The 17599-nt window shown below is 35.4% G+C and overlaps 5 protein-coding genes across 5 annotated transcripts; 2 read left to right on the forward strand and 3 right to left on the reverse strand.

Moving 5' to 3' along the window:
• Positions 1-287: 287 nt before the first annotated feature.
• LOC146141563 (large ribosomal subunit protein eL36-like) lies at positions 288-2697 on the forward strand. The gene is made up of 4 exons (XM_083389748.1): positions 288-323; positions 1067-1163; positions 1798-1932; positions 2576-2697. The coding sequence occupies exons 2-4, from the start codon at positions 1071-1073 to the stop codon at positions 2654-2656; spliced, it is 309 nt and encodes a 102-aa protein (XP_083245874.1). The 5' UTR covers positions 288-323; positions 1067-1070; the 3' UTR covers positions 2657-2697.
• Positions 2698-2768: 71 nt separating this feature from the next.
• LOC146141564 (intraflagellar transport protein 46 homolog) lies at positions 2769-6015 on the reverse strand. Its single transcript, XM_083389918.1, has 2 exons — positions 5156-6015; positions 2769-3445 (listed from the first exon to the last, which is right to left on the reverse strand). The coding sequence occupies exons 1-2, from the start codon at positions 5893-5895 to the stop codon at positions 3121-3123; spliced, it is 1065 nt and encodes a 354-aa protein (XP_083246044.1). The 5' UTR covers positions 5896-6015; the 3' UTR covers positions 2769-3120.
• Positions 6016-7836: 1821 nt separating this feature from the next.
• LOC146141565 (ufm1-specific protease 1-like) lies at positions 7837-8522 on the reverse strand. Its single transcript, XM_083389838.1, has one exon. It carries the CDS (start codon positions 8520-8522, stop codon positions 7857-7859), a length of 666 nt encoding a protein of 221 aa, XP_083245964.1. The 3' UTR covers positions 7837-7856.
• Positions 8523-8705: 183 nt separating this feature from the next.
• On the reverse strand, positions 8706-9462 carry LOC146141566 (dynein axonemal assembly factor 19-like). The gene has a single exon (XM_083389837.1). It carries the CDS (start codon positions 9383-9385, stop codon positions 8708-8710), a length of 678 nt encoding a protein of 225 aa, XP_083245963.1. The 5' UTR covers positions 9386-9462; the 3' UTR covers positions 8706-8707.
• Positions 9463-10295: 833 nt separating this feature from the next.
• On the forward strand, positions 10296-17434 carry LOC146141567 (HAUS augmin-like complex subunit 7). The gene is made up of 8 exons (XM_083390270.1): positions 10296-10427; positions 11569-11675; positions 12319-12472; positions 12981-13210; positions 13980-14082; positions 15828-16046; positions 16488-16560; positions 17106-17434. Exons 1-8 carry the CDS (start codon positions 10383-10385, stop codon positions 17156-17158), a joined length of 984 nt encoding a protein of 327 aa, XP_083246396.1. The 5' UTR covers positions 10296-10382; the 3' UTR covers positions 17159-17434.
• The last annotated feature ends 165 nt before the right edge of the window (positions 17435-17599 follow it).

Raw genomic sequence — 17599 nt, forward strand, 5'->3', positions numbered from 1 at the left:
GCGGCCTGAATTTCGGCAAAACAAGTTCAATTTCAAGTTTCAAGCCGGAAAGTTAACGATTTCAATGTTTACGAATTCAAACACGTGGGCTGATTGTAAAAACACATTTTTTGGGTGTGGTGTTATTCCAAATGTAATTTAAATAGAAAATTTTGGCATTCTTAGTTAACTGTGATATAGATATGTAGAAGTAAAATGGCATAAAACTATTTAACTATTTACCCCAGTTCTTAAAACAATTATTCACGCATGAATAAATAGAAGAACGTCCATGCGTAGAAATTACCCAGAGTTCCTTTCGGTAAAGAATAGCTGTAAAACATGTAAGTAAATTTAATACGTTAAAAATCGTTTATTTTCATTAATAACCTGTGGATTTTTGGTAAAATACAACGCGAATAGAACCTATACTATGTGGTAGTTTTTGTTTAGTCGATAGTTGTGCTTTTTGTGTAAATATAGCCTTTTAAATCCCTCTAACATTAAGACCTAAATTTAACCCATTCTAGATATCGTTTTGATTCCAAGTGTCCTATACCAAAATTATTAAATCATTTCTAAGTTTTGGACAGGGATTTTAATTAGCAAAATTATCAATGCTTGTTTGTACTTTTACCCATAGGGCCATAAACACCTATGACTTAACCCTCAATTGTTTACCAAATAAAAAAAATAAGACTATTATATTTTTGGACTGTGTAAGCTGTGCGTGTCACACTGGAATCTATAATACCATGTTACCAAGACCAATGACATAATAAAGCCAAATACACAATAATATGTAAAATCATTTAAATAAGAACGAAATATGTCATTTGTCAGTATAATCCAAATTCATCAGAATAAGCCCTAGGTGAAACAAAACACTTATTAGAGTGGGTATACAATAATTGGGGAACACCTGCTTGCCATACGTTGTTTTGGTGTCAAAATTTGGGCGCCCAAGTTTGAATAACACCGTTGCTTGCTCTGATGTTCTAATTTTGGTTTTATTGATTAAGTTCTGATTAAATATGCCTGTCGACAAGCTGCTGTTTAACATAGTTGTATTTATCTATTTGTTTAGAATCATGGCTGTCATTCATGATATGGTTGTTGGTATGACCAAGGGTCATAAGGTCACAAAGAACCCACAGAAACCTCGCCACAGCCGAAGACGTGGTGTAAGTTATTGATGACTGTATAGTTTTATTGCCGCAAGTATAGCTGTGGTTCCCAATCATATTGGCTTGCTGTCCCTTTTAAAGCCTATCAACTAGAGATAGACCGATATTATTTTTTAAACCAATAACCGTTTTTTACCAACCGATTTAGTATGTGTTGTAAATACTTCATTACTTTGCAACATACATGACACTTATTAAACAAGTGTAATCAATTAAAAACCAATTGTGTAATACAGGATGCACAAATTTCTAAATGTCCTGCAACGATTTAAAATGATTTGGATGCTGGCAAAGCAGAATTTAAAATTAAAAAAAGTGAAATATTGGCCGATATTAATCAGTCTACCTCAATCGACTAACATTTTTGCCAAGTGTTTTTTTCTTGTACTATGAAACATACGTTTCTTGCACTATATACACAGGAAAGAATTGTCTATATAAACTTACCAATTGGGAAAATTAAAATCTTATGAATACTATATATATCCCTTTGTATATTTTTAGAAAAAAAATTGGAAGTCCTGGTTTGTGTTCCATTTGCTTTGAACTTATTATTTCTCGCTTCAATACCCTTATGGTTTTGAAAACATGCTTTTCATGTTTGCTTCATTGGTTTAATGTTTTTCAACAGAAAATCACAAAAAAGAACAAGTTTGTGCGTGACTTGGTTCGGGAAGTATGTGGCTTCGCTCCGTATGAAAGACGCTGCATGGAATTGCTTAGGATCGGCAAGGACAAGCGTGCCCTCAGGTTTTGCAAAAAGCGGGTACGTGTAAAATTAGGATTTCATTTAAAATGAGTGTTTTATGTTGTTACAGATTGTATTTGAATTTTGTATTGATTGCATTGCAGTTTAGATTTAATTTTAGTGCATTGATCCACAAACAAAATGGATCTCAGTTTTGTGGTACTTTTGAATCTTATAAAACCCTAGATACATTAGCAGTCAAATATTATATTTCAACTGATTTATTGCTGGACCCTAATCTCCTGTCTAATGCCACTGGCATTTAATAGTATAACCCGTTGGAACAGAGTTCTTCCAACTTGTTCAGAATAAAAAATATATGAAACGTTGGTTAAATGTCACTACTAAATTGGTCTTCTATTTTTTGGCTATTTCATACACTTAAATCCCCGTCTGCATTTTGAGCAAATATTTTCAGCCAAAATTTTGTGTTTTTTTACACCTTTTATCCTGATTATGGAAGATGCCGTATGGCCCAAATTTTAAACCCTTGTTTATAGTTTATCCAATCACAACAAACCCTAGGTTCACCCCTGATCAACAGTCAGCGTAAAAATTTAACAGACAACAAGGAACTTTTCTAAAAAAAAGGCCCTCCATTTGACAATCAGTGTGTTTTATAAATTTGTTGCCTTAGAGATTAACTTTCTGTTTCTTACAGTTGGGCTCCCATGTTCGTGCCAAGAAGAAGAGAGAAGAAATGCAGGCCACCATCCAAGCGCAAAGAAAAGCACAGAAATAAACTTTTCGTCTTTTCTTGAATAAAAAACCATCAAACCAAAACTTTGGGAGTTTTTTTTTATTCAGATAGCTAACAACAAATGAAAATTGTCTGTACAGGGTTGTAAAAAAATAAAAGATATATATATTTATATGAAATTAAAAGAATGTTGACACACAAAGATGTTTAACATATTAAAATTGAATGCAAAAGCTTCAGAGGAGTATGATAAAGCCTATACAGTATTACGTATAATTTTGAAGGTTTTTGAATATCTTTATTTATCTACTTCTGCAATTCAAAATGGAACAAATTTTACGACTTTTGTTCTCAATCAAACTGCGAAACTTCTGGTTAATAAAGTGTATCAAGGACTGATATTGATCTCACCTTTCTTAATAATTACGCAGCATTATTATGGTTCTGGTAAAAGCAAGATAATTTAAAAACAACTTTAACTCCCAAAGAGTTCAGAGCTGTGTTTCTCAATCAAACTGCAGAACTTCTGGCTCATTGCCAGCCACATTTTCCTCTTGGTCACCCATTTGCTCTGTTTGGAACTGCTGGTTCTGTTTAAAAGCTGAATACAAACTGAACAGAACATGCAAGGACTGTACTCTGTTCTTGTGCACAGGGATGTCCAGCATGCCACATATCAGATCAACATAGGTTTGCAAGTTGCAGTCCAACTTGGCTGTGGGTAGTTGCAACTTGGACAAGATTTGTTCCATCTCTGGTGGCCATTCTTGCATTAGGTGGTCCACGTCTGGCATACTCTTGGTGTAGTGTACATTGGGGGGTGGCTTGGACCTGTAAAAATATTTGAGTACTTGAAAAGGAGAAACAATTATGCCTAATATGGTAGTGTTTAAAGCGACACTAAACAATGTTAAAACCAGGGCTGCCGTGTCAGACCCCAACCGAAGGCGCTCTTGGCTTAATAACGTACCTCGCAGCCCTGGTTGCAACATTAGAATTATGTCAAGATTAGAGATAGACCGATATACACAAATATGATATAAATTTTCCTGTGAAACAAACAACTTGTCAATTTTGGGGTTTTTGCATTTCGCATCACGCCAAATTAAAATGAAAAATAATAGTTTAATAATTAATAAAGGTATATAAACTAAAACATTATTTGGATTTTATTTTCAATTTATTCAAAAAAATCGGTATCGGTCCAAAAAATGGATATCGGTCGATCTCTAGTCAAGATAAATAGAAAGGTGGTTAACCCCTTAGGCTGAATCCCCACCGGTTAGACAAAAACGCTTTAAAGCAGACTGATCGCGACTAATGAGATGGAACGCTATTTCTTTTGTTGTCGCGTCTCCACCGACCAGACTTGACGCAAATCTTACGCACAGCAGACAGACACAACTAAACGCGTTTTTAGCGAGATAGCGCGTGCACTTTTTTTACCGTGTCTGAAGATGCTTTTTGATAGAAACCATTAGTTTTTTACGGGTTCTTGTGGGTTTTATATTAGGAATGTTATTTTAAAAGGTTAAGCCGGTTATTTTTTTTAATTCCAATAAAACTATATTCCTGGAAAGGTCGAAAAGCCTTTTAATTCGTATCTTTCTTTTCCATGTATGATTTTACCAGCTTGACTAGTTCAAAAAACAATTTTGAAGACACCCTTGCATACTTTTGAAACTTATCTTTATGTTTTAATAAAGTGTGAAAAAGTACATGGAAAGAAAACTCTCTATACCTTTTTTTAACAAACAAAGTATACCCACTACTTGTGTTGTCGCATAAACTGCTGGTTACGTTTCCAAATACACATTTCTTCCAAAATTTACATGTTATTTGCCTCCGCAATGATCACAACTGAATTATATCGCCTAGCTTTGACCAGTTCAAGTTTCGCGCGCTTTGTCGGTGGGGATTGGACAGAGTCGCTTTCAGGCACGACGCGACAAGTCAACAGACAGACATGTTTCGTCGCGTCGTGTCTGAGGTCCGGTGGGGATCCAGCCTTACAGTTAGTAGGCGGCATATGATATTTTGGAGATACGGTTTTAATTTATGAATTGCTTTGACTATTCACTGAAGCTATTAAAAACATTTTCGCCAGAGAACTACACCACCAATGCAGAATCACAGATCAAGAGCAACAGAACATATCTAGATGACAAAGCTTCACAAATAGCGGGTTGACCAGTAAGTAGGCCCACATGAAAAGATGACAAACCTTTTAAAGAAAACTAATCCAAACACAATCTATGGCAGTGTTTCTCAACTTATGGGTCATTTGATTTGGTTGGGTCGCCGACTGCAGCAGTTTATTAGATTTATTGAGAGTGAAATACAGAGACATTGGTCGTATTAGTTAAATAGGCACTTGAAAGAAAGACGTGTTAAATTTTGTTCTCTTCCCAAAAGTTCACTGAAGATAATTGGGTCGTTTCGCTGTTATACTTACGCTTGGAATTTGGGTTGCCAGGAAAGTTTGAGAAACACTGCTCTAAGGATAAAGTTTTGGTTTGGTTTATTAAGGTCATAAATCACCTGTGAAGATCATTGATGCTTTCCACCCAAGCGTCGATAGCCTTCGGGTTGCGATCTGCGTCTTTAACACTTCGCACCTGCATCGCCCGGATTCCTGACGTTTTGGAAATATTTCTCAACTGCAGATCCAAGACGGTTGGATCGGACTGTTTGGCGCAGGGCTCGTCCAAAACGGTCAACCCCAAAGTGACCGGCTTGCCGTCTGGCCGGGGAACTTTCAAAAACGCATCGATGTCTCCGACAGCGGGGATATAGTCGGGATTGAAGGGCTTGAGTTTGTGTTCAAGCTCAATCGTCTGCGGAGTGTATCTTGTGATGTACTGAAAGAGCTCCTTTACTTCTTGGCTCACGCTCAAGTGCTCATAGTCGGCGGGATCATAAGCGCCTTCCGGAGCATCAACGTCTTCATCATCCTCATCAGATGAGGACTCGCTGTCATCCGAATCACCCTCACTGAAGTTGTTTTGCCCTGGTGGCCCCTGGGGTTGTTTCGATAGTTCCTGGGGTGCCGACGGTCTTGCTCCTTCAAAGGTGTCAATGCTCGCGTCCGACCCTTCGATCGATGGGTCCGTCATTTTGTCGTCCAGTCTACCTCGGGGCTCCAGGCGTTCCAGTCCACCGGTCGGGGTCTTTCTGGGTGTGGGGCTGTAGAGACTGGCGATTTCTTCGGGGTCGTTCACATCCAAGCTTTCGTCATAATGCTGATTGATCACCAGTTTGGTTTCGTCTGGTGCAGCCATGGAAAACGGTTTCTATGACAATACTATTTTTTATAGTTTTTGGGAAATTTTGTTGTTGGTTCCTCTGGAAATAGTTTGTTTTGTATTAACAACCTTATTGGGCTTTTGTTGTAGGTTTGTTTTTCCTATAAATACAGCAAAAGATAAAAAAGATAAGACATTTCCACCCTTTTAAAGTATGTCCAGTTAGTATTGTTTGAATAAATATGCTGTTGCTACCAGGCATAGTATATTTAAAATATATGCCAGACGAACCTATTTTAAATAAAATAGTATTCTTTGGCAGGTGTATACCAAATTTATTTTTCAATCCATTTGTTTTTACAGCAAAATTGTGGTAGGATTTCGAACACCACGTGTGCAAAAAAAATTATTGCAAACCTGTACACCTCAAATTATTTGCTTCACACCAGAGTTTGTGGCCCACTGTGAAAAGTACGGCAAGTTCACCCGCGAGATTTTAAAAGTGCACCCAAAAAAATCTGAACTGCACCCGAAATATGTAAAACGCTTGTGCGGAATACGTTTACAGTGCAATGTATGCAATACAGAATGCATCGGAAAATCATAAAGTGCACCCGAGGTGCACTTTTTTCCCCTTTGTTGCACCCGGTCACCCAGATTTTTTTTGGGCCGTGCACCCGCGAGATCTCGTCGAGATCTGCCATACTTTCCAGCAGTGTTTGTGGGCATGTAGTGCCATATAATGAAGACTGGTTAAATTGTAAATTATCAACATTTTTGGTTCACACTTTGAGTTGCAAACAATATAGTTTTTAAGGCGTGCTTGAAATTTTATTCTCCACAACTTGTAACTGATGGTGCACATTTTATATCTCTGTATTTCGCAACCAAACCGAACTAATAAATCAGTCGATTTTACTAACGCATTTTTGAAATGTAAGTCAATACAACTTTATGTAATTTTGAATGCCAATGAAGCACGCTTTTAGAAACTGTAAATGTTTCGTGTCTAAAAGCTGAGTTTGTATGTTCTTGTACGTATTTATCTAGTTTAATCAAGTCTCTAACAACCAAAAATCACCGATATTTATTTTAAACAGGCGGCCCTAGTTTCCATCGTTGGAATTTCCTTAATCCGCGGCAACAGAGCTTATCTCTCGCTTGAGTGAGAACTTAAATATATGATTTTTAGCTTTTAGCTATCCACAAACGTAACTATTTTGTTATATGACTGCTAACATTTTAGACATAGGAACCATTCAAATGAGCTATCCCAAATGAATGGGCATGGAAGTTTTTTGTGGAGGCGAGTTTAAGTTTAAGTGCACTAGCCTGCGGTGAGATTCGAACAACAGACCTCGGAAATACCAAATACCTGGCGGGTAGGCAATATCTTGCTCTATTGACTTTTTAAGTTAGTCCCAAAGGGAATTTGCTGATTACTGAATACTACGTGGCCAAACGAATTGCTCTTAAAGCTTTCAGTCTAGTGATAATCATGATCAGTTAGTTCGCCTTAATTTGGCGAAGATTACAGTTAAACACATGATAACTCAAGTGTTGTAAACAAGCCATTTTAAATGACTGAGGTACCAATCAAGTCATCTGGGAAATAACTTAAGCCGTAGTCTTAAGTCAACTTCAAGTCTAATCACTGATAACATAATCCTTAAAAACTAATTGTTTTGTGTGTAAAAAAATGTCATAAAGCTCTTTTTTTTAAATTGTAAAATGTAAACACTTAATTTCAATCCAAGTCATTACAACACCGCAAACTCCAATAAATAATTTCATGAACCTAGCGTTAAACCTACTACGTGTTTCTGTCTGGTTGCCCTTATAATGATTTTACATCACATATCTATTCACTAGAAATTCAAAACGTGAAGTTGTATTGCCATATTTGTCACTTTTGTACAACAGAGCAAAATGCATTCCAGCACTGTTTTTTTAAATTAAACGCCAATAAGTAAATGCAGTTTTAATAAAAAAAGTATTTACCCCAGATCAGATTTAAACTGTGGCAAACACAAATTGTAAAAAGATCCTTTGTCAAAGCTCTCAACATTTTTCCAGCCCAACCACTTATCTTTAATTAACTCTTCAAAAGTTAGTTGCCTTTCATAGCAATGTGGATCTAAAACTAAAATGGATTGATCATCATTAGAATTTGAAACGCCCAGAATACACTTTGAAGCAGCGTCTCGGTCACCACCCATCATAACAGGGCTTCCAAATTTTGAAAAATGTTCCCTCAGTGCAGCTATCACGGTTGTGAAGTCTTCGCCAGCCCTAAAGTGTTGTATTTTGCATGGAATGTCATAAAAATAATCTATGCACAACGCAATTTCAAAGGTGCCAATCCAATCTTTTGAATTGAGAAATGAACTCGTCTTGTCCTCCATTTTAATCAGTGCTTCTTGAATTTCAATAATCGATGGGACAGATGTAGACTTAGGGACCGATTTTTTATTAAAACAGGCCCAACTACACATAGTTTGAAGTGTTCGGTAGCCACAACCCCACCCTCTATCGTCCACACCATCACAGCAATAATGGTAGTATTCGTACTGGCCAGAAACCACATGGCTCATGTTGGCATCCTTAGTGCATAAGTGTTCATGGGGACTTTTAAGTAGAGGTTTGCAAAGTGGATCAGCCATGCTCTAAAAATCAGCGTTTAATAAATTAAATTGCTAAAACACAAATATGCAATAGTTAAGCTGTACAAACAGTTCAACCATACAATCAAAACTAGAGAAAAAGGTAAAATAAAAGGCAAATCAATTAAAATGAACAGTATTTTAATATTTAGTACAGTTTAGGTTGTTAAAACAGGAATATTTTGTTATAGTTTGTAAGTTTTTAGTAGCTCTTCAAAGTCACTTTGATTATTGATGTGTGCTTCATCTTTAAGCCATTCTCTAATAGTATTAAATATTTCCGATAAATTGTTGCGGTCATCCTTTGAAAGAAAATCAAGTAGTAGCGAAAAGCGTTTGCATTTTCCTACGGTTTGGAATACAAACAGCAGTTTATTGAAATCTTCTCTCTTGTGATTTTCTTTAATACAAAGCAACATCTCATCAAGTGGACATTCAATAGCAAAGCACTTCAATAGAACTTCAGGCTCAATACTTAAGAGATAAGAATATTTTTCTGCTAAGGTTGTGCACTGTCTTTTCCAAGCTTTTGTAAATTCATTACTTGAAGTTGGTTGTTTGAAGTTTTCTTCTTGATTTTCCCCAGGGTTTTCATTTTGGCCTAAACCTGCAGCAGGCAATGGATTTGAAGAATGTGCGTTCCATCTTTGATAAGCCATTCCGCCTAATTTATCGCCTCTGTCCAATGGTGTCAGATGGGAAGCATCAACTATATCCCTAAATTCCTCATAGGATTGAACCTTTTGATGGATGGCCCTGAATTTGGCATCATTTTCCCGCTGATATTTTTCATCCCTCGCAATAGCATTCGCCACCTCCCTATCCAATGCTTTAAAATCTATGTCGTCTTTGAAATTTGCCATGGCAAATCACAAATGTTTTATCTGTCTGAAACAATAAAACATATTTGTCGCAGGGTTGTAAACAAGTTATTTTGAAATGACAAGTCCCAGTCAAGTCATTTGTAAAATAACTTAAGTTCAAGTCAAGTCATTTTTGAAAGAACTTAAGTCCTAGTCAAGTCATTTGTAAAATAACTTAAGTTCAAGTCAAGTCATTTTTGAAAGAACTTAAGTCCTAGTCAAGTCATTTGTAAAATAACTTAAGTTCAAGTCAAGTCATTTTTGAAAGAACTTAACTCTAAGTCAAGTCATAATTGGAGCAATTCAATTTCCAGTCAAGTCCTTGCTTGAAGTAATAAAACTAGGAAAACGAAACCAGTTTGATTATAAGCAGTAACTTTAACAAAAAAATAACACAAAACGCAACATATAGCAATCAAATGAAGATAAACAGCCCAATTTCATAAAGTAAAATGCTAGCCTTTTATCCAATCAAGGCATTCGTCCAAAAGACTTGAGTCAAGTCAAGCGATTTAAAAACAAACAGTCCAGTCATCACAACACTGCATTGTTGACATATAAGCATTTGCGTAAAACACAATTATTAAAACGCACAGTAAAAGTACTAATTTCGTCGTGTAAACCTCACCAATATTGTAAAATTTAAATCTTTAAGTTTACAAAACTTCGCGAAATTTCCGACCAAACAAAAATAACGTTACGTTGTTTTGATCACGTGGTTTACAACAAGAAAACTTTGCCTTTAAAATAACTTTTACGTTTCATCAAAACCTAAATCAATCTAGTAGACGAAAATTTCTGCCTAGGGAGATAAATTGGTGAATAATTCCTAGAATAAAAGCGCTTAGTAGATACTATAACGAAATAAAATTAATTTGAACCGCTTGATTTAGGACAATTTCGGCGCAAAATACAAACCAGGTTTGAACATTTTAATTCCCCTAAAATAGGAATACGTTGTTCGTGAAACGAATTGAAGTTTTTATTGGCTATTAAAATGCTTTCTTCTGTTACTTCTGCTGAGTTTTTGGAATATTTTGCTGTAAGTATTTGGTTTTCTAACATTTAACCGTAAATCCAACAAATAACGGTAATATAAAATAATCAAATTGCCAGTATTGTAAATGACTTTAGTCCCAGTCAAGTAATTAATGAAGTAAGTTAAAGTCAAACCCTTGTCATAAAAATAAAACATTAAACTATTAAAGTTGGTAAACTTGTCCAATTATAAGCAATACCTTAACTTAACAATAATAAAAAAATGCAACATATAGGATTTTCAAACAAGGTGTACAAAAACACATGATTACCCCTGATTACCCCTGCTGTAGCGTATTGAAGTCTTTAGTTAGGTGTAAGTAGGGGGTAACACTAATTCACGGAATGATGAACATTCGGAACGCTCACAGTATTATTATTAAATATAATAACACTTGACCCACCTTCACCCAAACGCTAACCCCCACCCTAACTCAAATATTGTGCGTTGGTTTAGTAATTGTTTCAACGGGGTAACACTTAAATAAGTGAGCGTTCCGACCATTCCGACCATTCATCATTCCGTAGATTAGTATTACCCGTAAGCAGGCACTGACCCTATATACGAGAGTTGACGGCTGCCTTAGTCTCTTACAAGTTCTTAATCCAACTCCAAAGGAACAGGTTGCTAGAATACCTGTCCTTAACTTCTTCTACTCTAGGCAAAGTCAATCCACTCAGTAGATAATTGCCCGTTGAGTATATTCACAAATCTCAGAAACACAACGATAAACAGAGCGGTGATTCAAGCCGCTAATATGTAAGACAATTTCAGTACGATGCATAAGGTAGAAATGAATTGTGAAACGTGGAAAGCAAGTGGCTAGGCGCTGCGGTCACACGTCATTCAACAACAGTCATGTATAGTAACGTAAAAGTAGGCTAAATGCTACACCTGCACACCTCAAAATTTTGAGCTGCTCACCTGAGATCTCGGCATGAAATGCAGGCTGGTATAGCAAGCTAATTGTTAAACAAAAATAATTGTTAATGCAAAAATTATAAATTTTGCTTAGGTATTCTCATAAAAACAAAGTCTTCAATTGCACAAACCAACACAGTGGACCTTTTGAGCCAACATGATATTCAAATAGTACATGGTTTTGATTGTACCATGTTACCTAACAAATTTTCTACACAAACAGGTTATCCAATGTCCGTACACTAGCGATGTTGACCCAACTTACCTTGGGGAATTGTTGCTTCAGCCAAGTCCTTATAGAATGCGGTTGCTAACATGGTTATTATCAAGGTAAACACAATGTTCATTTATTTTTTTTATTGCCCATGGGGGACATGCTTGACATTTAAGACTGACCTTTGTATCGTTGGCCGATAATGTCTGGCAATATTCAACTGCTATCAATAATAATTCAGTATCAGTTAATTTTTGGCAAAATTTTCCCCAATATTTTGCTATGAAATTATTATGTAGTGTTTCTTTACTAACAAATTATCTCATTTTAATTTTAAGAATTTGTCAATTGTCTTTATTTCCATGACAGACTGATTTAAAATGTAGAGTTTCTTTAGGGTGTTAAGCATCACGTTAATTTAGAGTTGTATAACTGATTTGTATATACAAGTTATTATTATGTTACATCTCCATGTACACAAAAAATTGCTGTTGTATTAAGGCAAGTTCTTTGTTTAAACCAACAATGTAAAAAATTTAAGTCTCAAATATAGTTTGAATGGTATTCTTTTTTTTTGTTTCTATTTTACAAAAATTAGATGTAATACTTTTTAATGTTTATATAAGATCAAACAGTTTTATTTATGTTGCCAATAAAGAAGATCAGCTATATTGATTTTGTATAATGAAATCCTATTTATTTTGCAGTAGTTATAGAAGCAAATTTATAACTTTAAATACAGCATTTTTTAATTTACAGCATTGATGATGATGTAGAGAAAACAATTGAGTCTCACAGAAAGGTTCATGGAAATTATGCATCGAATTTCGAGGGGGACGGCTTGATTTATTTATTGGCAAATATTGCTTCCAACTTACTCTTATGTTCTCAGGATGACGTTGAATTGATAAGGGTATTTATTTAATATAAATGTAAAACAGTTCTTATTTTGGATTTTCGGTAATATCGGCTCAGATTTGTGATGTTGTGTTGCGACTGATCCTAATCCAAATTAATAAAGCTATTTGAGTCTTAAATTTCAATTCAACACAGTGATTTCTATGGTTAAAAGGTACTTCTCGAAAAGCACTTTATTAGCAGTTTAAGGTAATTAAATTTCTTAGCTATAAACCAATATTCCCCTGATCACTAAAAAATTGCCTACGAAAGTTTTAATTTCAACTATTTGTTATTCAATGGGGTTATGTTTAATGTTTAAACTATTTTTGGTATCGATATAAAATGTCAAGTATCAGTCATCCCTAGTATTATTTATACTATATATATATAGAAATAAATTAGTTTAAACTAGATGTAAAAGATATCATATTTCTTTATTGTGCTTTTAAAAAAATCATTTTTTTCAAAGAATGTCATAATATAGCTGTTGCCTTCCATGTCAATTTTTTGTTTTTTTACAGGGAAATTGTCCCCAGAAACAACACATCGAATTCTGGCGAAAATTGTTGATAATATCGAAGCACTCAAGCATGTCTAACACTGAATCTAAAACAAATAGCATTCTCGCGATGCTGGAACATATGTTAAAGAAGTTTGACATATCTTCAATGATACAAGACGCATGCTCAATACTGCCACCTTCTTTGTTTAAAGAGCTACAGATTTCACAAAAACTGATACTGAAAGCCAAGTGAGAATAAGTAGTTTTAGTAGGCTTTATATGGTCAGGGGTGGCCAACCAGTCAGCGACCTTACACATGGGCAAAAATAAGTAAATATATAACTACAAAAAACGCTTGTTTATGACATGCACAGATACTGTATTTTTGCTCAACCAGATTTATTTTGAATGTTACACACCAAAATTAAAATTAAAACATTTAAACAAGACAACAATGTCATGTGTGTTATTATAGCAGTTAGCTGCCATGTGTGTTATAGCAGTTAGTTAACAAGCTTTCGAAAATGTTTGCATTTGTTTGTCCCCTTTTACCAATAGCATTGTCTGTAATGTCTTGCTATTGTTACAGGTGCTACTTTCAGCAAAATTAACATACAAAAATCCTAAATTTTTGCTACATTTAGTAACCCAACATTAAGTTCTCTGTTTTTCATTTGCCCGATCGCATTCCATTGGCTTTCCTGCAAAGATCATTGACGTGAAATGTTGCCGTATTAGTAAATTTCAAATTTTTTGGGATATGTCAGCCTAATTTGGCGTAAAATTTCAGGCCCAAAATTTTGGCCACAAATTACGAAATGCAGTAGGGTTGGTTGGTATTACTTTGTAAGCACTTTATTGGTGTACTAAAAATGATGATTTATTTTCAAATATATTTAAGCAAATTCCTTGCTAGCTCAGTTAATATATTAGGGCAGCATATATTTTGCATAAAAAAATCTTAATTGACCTAAACTCTTTTCATTCTACAATGTTTTGAAAATTATTCCTTTTTTAGACTAGCATCTGTAATGTCTCCATTGGATGCTGAGAACAGATTAAGCGATCTTCAAAAGGTTTTGGACCTCAAGAAAGAAAAACTCTCTCAACTGAAAAGCACTGTGGGTTTTCTGTGATCTTATTTGTTTTAATTGCATTTTTTTTTTAAATTTACTTCAAATTACAAGAAAGTGGCTTAAACATAATTGTAGTAATGATTTGTTTGCGACAAACAGTGTAGCAACTATTCTAGGACTTGATTTTTTAACTTTTCTTTTGTATTAAAAACAGTACTATGTAATCATGTCAGAAATAGACCTATATTATATTGGTTTACCAATAATACCAACCAATATTTCGAACATACCGATATATCAGTATTGGCAAATTTTGAACAGATATTTTTTCTGATATTTTATTATACAAAAATATTATATGTTAATGTTAGAGAGATCAAACGATTTCACTTTTTTCTGGCTGATGCCCGATACCGTTTTTTTATACAACAGGGATATTGTAATATATAATTAAAATTCATAGAAAAAATTCAAGTAACTTGTCATAAAAATTAAATGTTAAGCCATTAAAAATGGGTAAACTAGTTACGGGGAATATGCAGCAAGCAAATTATTTTATGTACAAAAATTAGAATAAATTTCCCAATTTTTGAAAAAAATGCTTAATGAAAACACTTCATTTCAACCCAAGTAATATGTCTGAAAAACGACTTAAGTGAATTCAAGTTATTTGCATGGAAGACTCAAAAGGCAACACTGCTTATAAAAATAACAAAAACTTTGCCCTCTGAGCCTGCGTAGCTCAGTCGGTAGAGCGACGGTCCCGGTTTGGCCCGAGGTCGTGAGTTCGAACCTCACCACAGACTAGTTTTATAAACAGGATGCAGCAGGCAAAGGTGCTATGTTTGTTTCTTAACTCGCTCCCCTCTGAGCCTGCGTAGCTCAGTTGGTAGAGCGCCGGTCCCGGTATGGCCCGAGGTCGTGAGTTCAAACCTCATCACAGACTAGTTTTATAAACAGGATGCAGCAGGCAAAGGTGCTATGTTTGTTTCTTAACTAGCTCCCCTCTGAGCCTGCGTGGCTCAGTTGGTAGAGCGCCGATCCCGGTTTAACTAGAGGTCGTGAGTTCGAACCTCACCACAGACTAGTTTTATAAACAGGATGCAGCAGACAACGGTGCTACGGTTGTTTCTTGACTTGCTTCCCTCTGAGCCTTTGTAGCTCAGTCGGTAGAGCGACGGTCGCGGTATGGCCGGAGGTTGTGAGTTCGAGACGCACCGCAGGCTAGTTGTTTTTTCTAGCCTGGCCTTGTTGGCGTGAATATCCTTAATTGATTGACTTATTTGGTTAGTCCAGTGTTTCCAAACCTTTTATGGCTAGCGACACCCCTCAGAAATAATTATAAATAGATTGCGGCATACCTACAAGATTTTCCGTGAGTAATTCACTAGAATGTCACAATAAACAGAACTGAAACAACACACATCAACTCTACACAACGTACGAAGGTATAAATGATCTATTCCACTCTAATCTTACGCAAAAATTTGTACAAGTTAAACAAAATTCAGATTCTTAAAGATTCTCAAATATCTCTCGGTACTTTTCGGCATTAGAAGTGGCACCCCGGTTGAGAACCACTGTCTTAGTCTGTTAAAGACCTGACGGTGTACATTGCATTCCAGTACGAACAAAACAAGAAAATAGCAAGCAATATTTTTATGTGCAAAAATTGGAATAAATATCCCAATTTTACAAAAAAAAGCCCAATGAAACACTTCGTTTCAACCAATTTAAAAACAGTGAGTGGCAACACTACTTATAAAAATAACAAAAACGTTGCGTTTCAGTACGAATATGCGGACGCTAAACCTGACGACAAGTCGCTTCTCAACAAACTGATGTGCTCGTTGACGTTGATGTGCGGAGATCTTGAGCAGCTTCAGACCTCTTTCTTGCAAACCTTCGCGAACAACCTGGAACCTTACTGCACGAGAACTGCCCCAAAACTAGGCACCCTTGGATTGACCATCTCCAGTTTCGAAAGACAAATGGAAATTTATTTACAGGTGAATGACGTGCATTAGGATTATCAACTTGAATGTACACATACACCAGCTGCAACACTTTCGAAAGTAAAAAAAAACTCCCGCAAACAATAAAATTAAAAAAAAAAAAATTAGACTGTTTGGAAAAAAACAGGTATAAAACATAAAATAATTTCCTAAAATTTAACAGAAATATATATATTTCGCCCTATGAAAAGGCATTATCAGTTTCTGTACAAAAAGTATAATGTAAATTTACTGATCTAATTTTTTCCCCAATCGAGTTAATTGCGTGTTAAAATTACCAACGTTTAAAACACAGTTTATTGTATATATGAAAAACATAATTTTACCTAAATATTTACCTTCAGTGATATATGTATATATCAAAATATGAATTTACTGATCTTTTTTTTTTCAACGGACTTAATCCCTCATGTTATTATTTTGTTTTGTGTTTAGATAATGGCAGACATGAAGCAAGTTTACGACGGTCACAAAAGTATCGTTTCCTTAGATTTATCCACCAATAAAGGTATTGTATGTCTAATTTATATTAAAACTTATAAAAAAAAGTACATTACATCGGCGGAAATAAACTACACCAACTCAAAATATGTTTTGCGCCTATTTCATAGCGATTCGTGTGCGCCACGAACAACCTACATGATTGTCAAAAAATAGCACTGCGAAATAATATATTACGGTGAATACGTTCACGGTAATATACCTAAGCCTGTGTAGCTCAGCTGGTACAGCGACGGTCCCTGTTGAGCGGAGGTCATGGGTTTGAACCTCACCCTTGGCTAGTTGTGTTTCTGGCCTTACTCTGCTTGCACGAAATCCTTAATTGATAAACTGATTTCGCTTATCCCCTTTAAATGCTTCCAGGAACTAAGACAAACTAAAATTTTGCATCTACGTAGTTAAAATATGCAAGATATACAGTTACGGCATACAACCCCAGAAGCCCACAAAAAATCAACTTTAATTAAACAAAAAACAGCCCAAAATAAAGGCAACTTTTGTATTTAATCTCTGGTGTTTGTAATGTGGCTTTTGCGTTTTTTGTGCTTTCAGATTCTCTGAGCGAAAGTGAACTTGATTGCTTGAAAAGCGCCATCGCTTTATGACGTAGAAACGGTACCGATATTTGATGTCAAGTGCGGTAGTATCGGTACTTGTCCGATACTAGAGCGGTATCGGTGCCGATCCGATACCAAAGTAATGTAGACATTTAAGCTTTGATTCACGATTTAACACAGCGATTAGCCTATAATGTGAAAGTAACCGTTTCAAACATATGTGAGTTAGCAACTGGAGGTAACTAAACTTGTTAACTCTGAAACAATTTTTTGCAAAATAAGCAAATAAAAATTTCCTGCGGAAGTTTATTTTTGCTTGTCATAGTGGTGACGTCATTGGTATCGGATCGGAACACGATACTTATCGGTATCGGAATAAAAAGTCAAGTATCGGACATCCCAAGAAGAACTGCTGCTTATGTTGATTAAAATTATTTGAGGCTTGTTAATGAATGATTTGGTGTTGGTGGTTAAAGTGGGTTGGTCGAC

Source organism: Ascidiella aspersa, chromosome 5, assembly GCF_963924565.1.
Source record: "Ascidiella aspersa chromosome 5, kaAscAspe10.2, whole genome shotgun sequence".
Classification (NCBI taxonomy): domain Eukaryota; kingdom Metazoa; phylum Chordata; class Ascidiacea; order Phlebobranchia; family Ascidiidae; genus Ascidiella; species Ascidiella aspersa.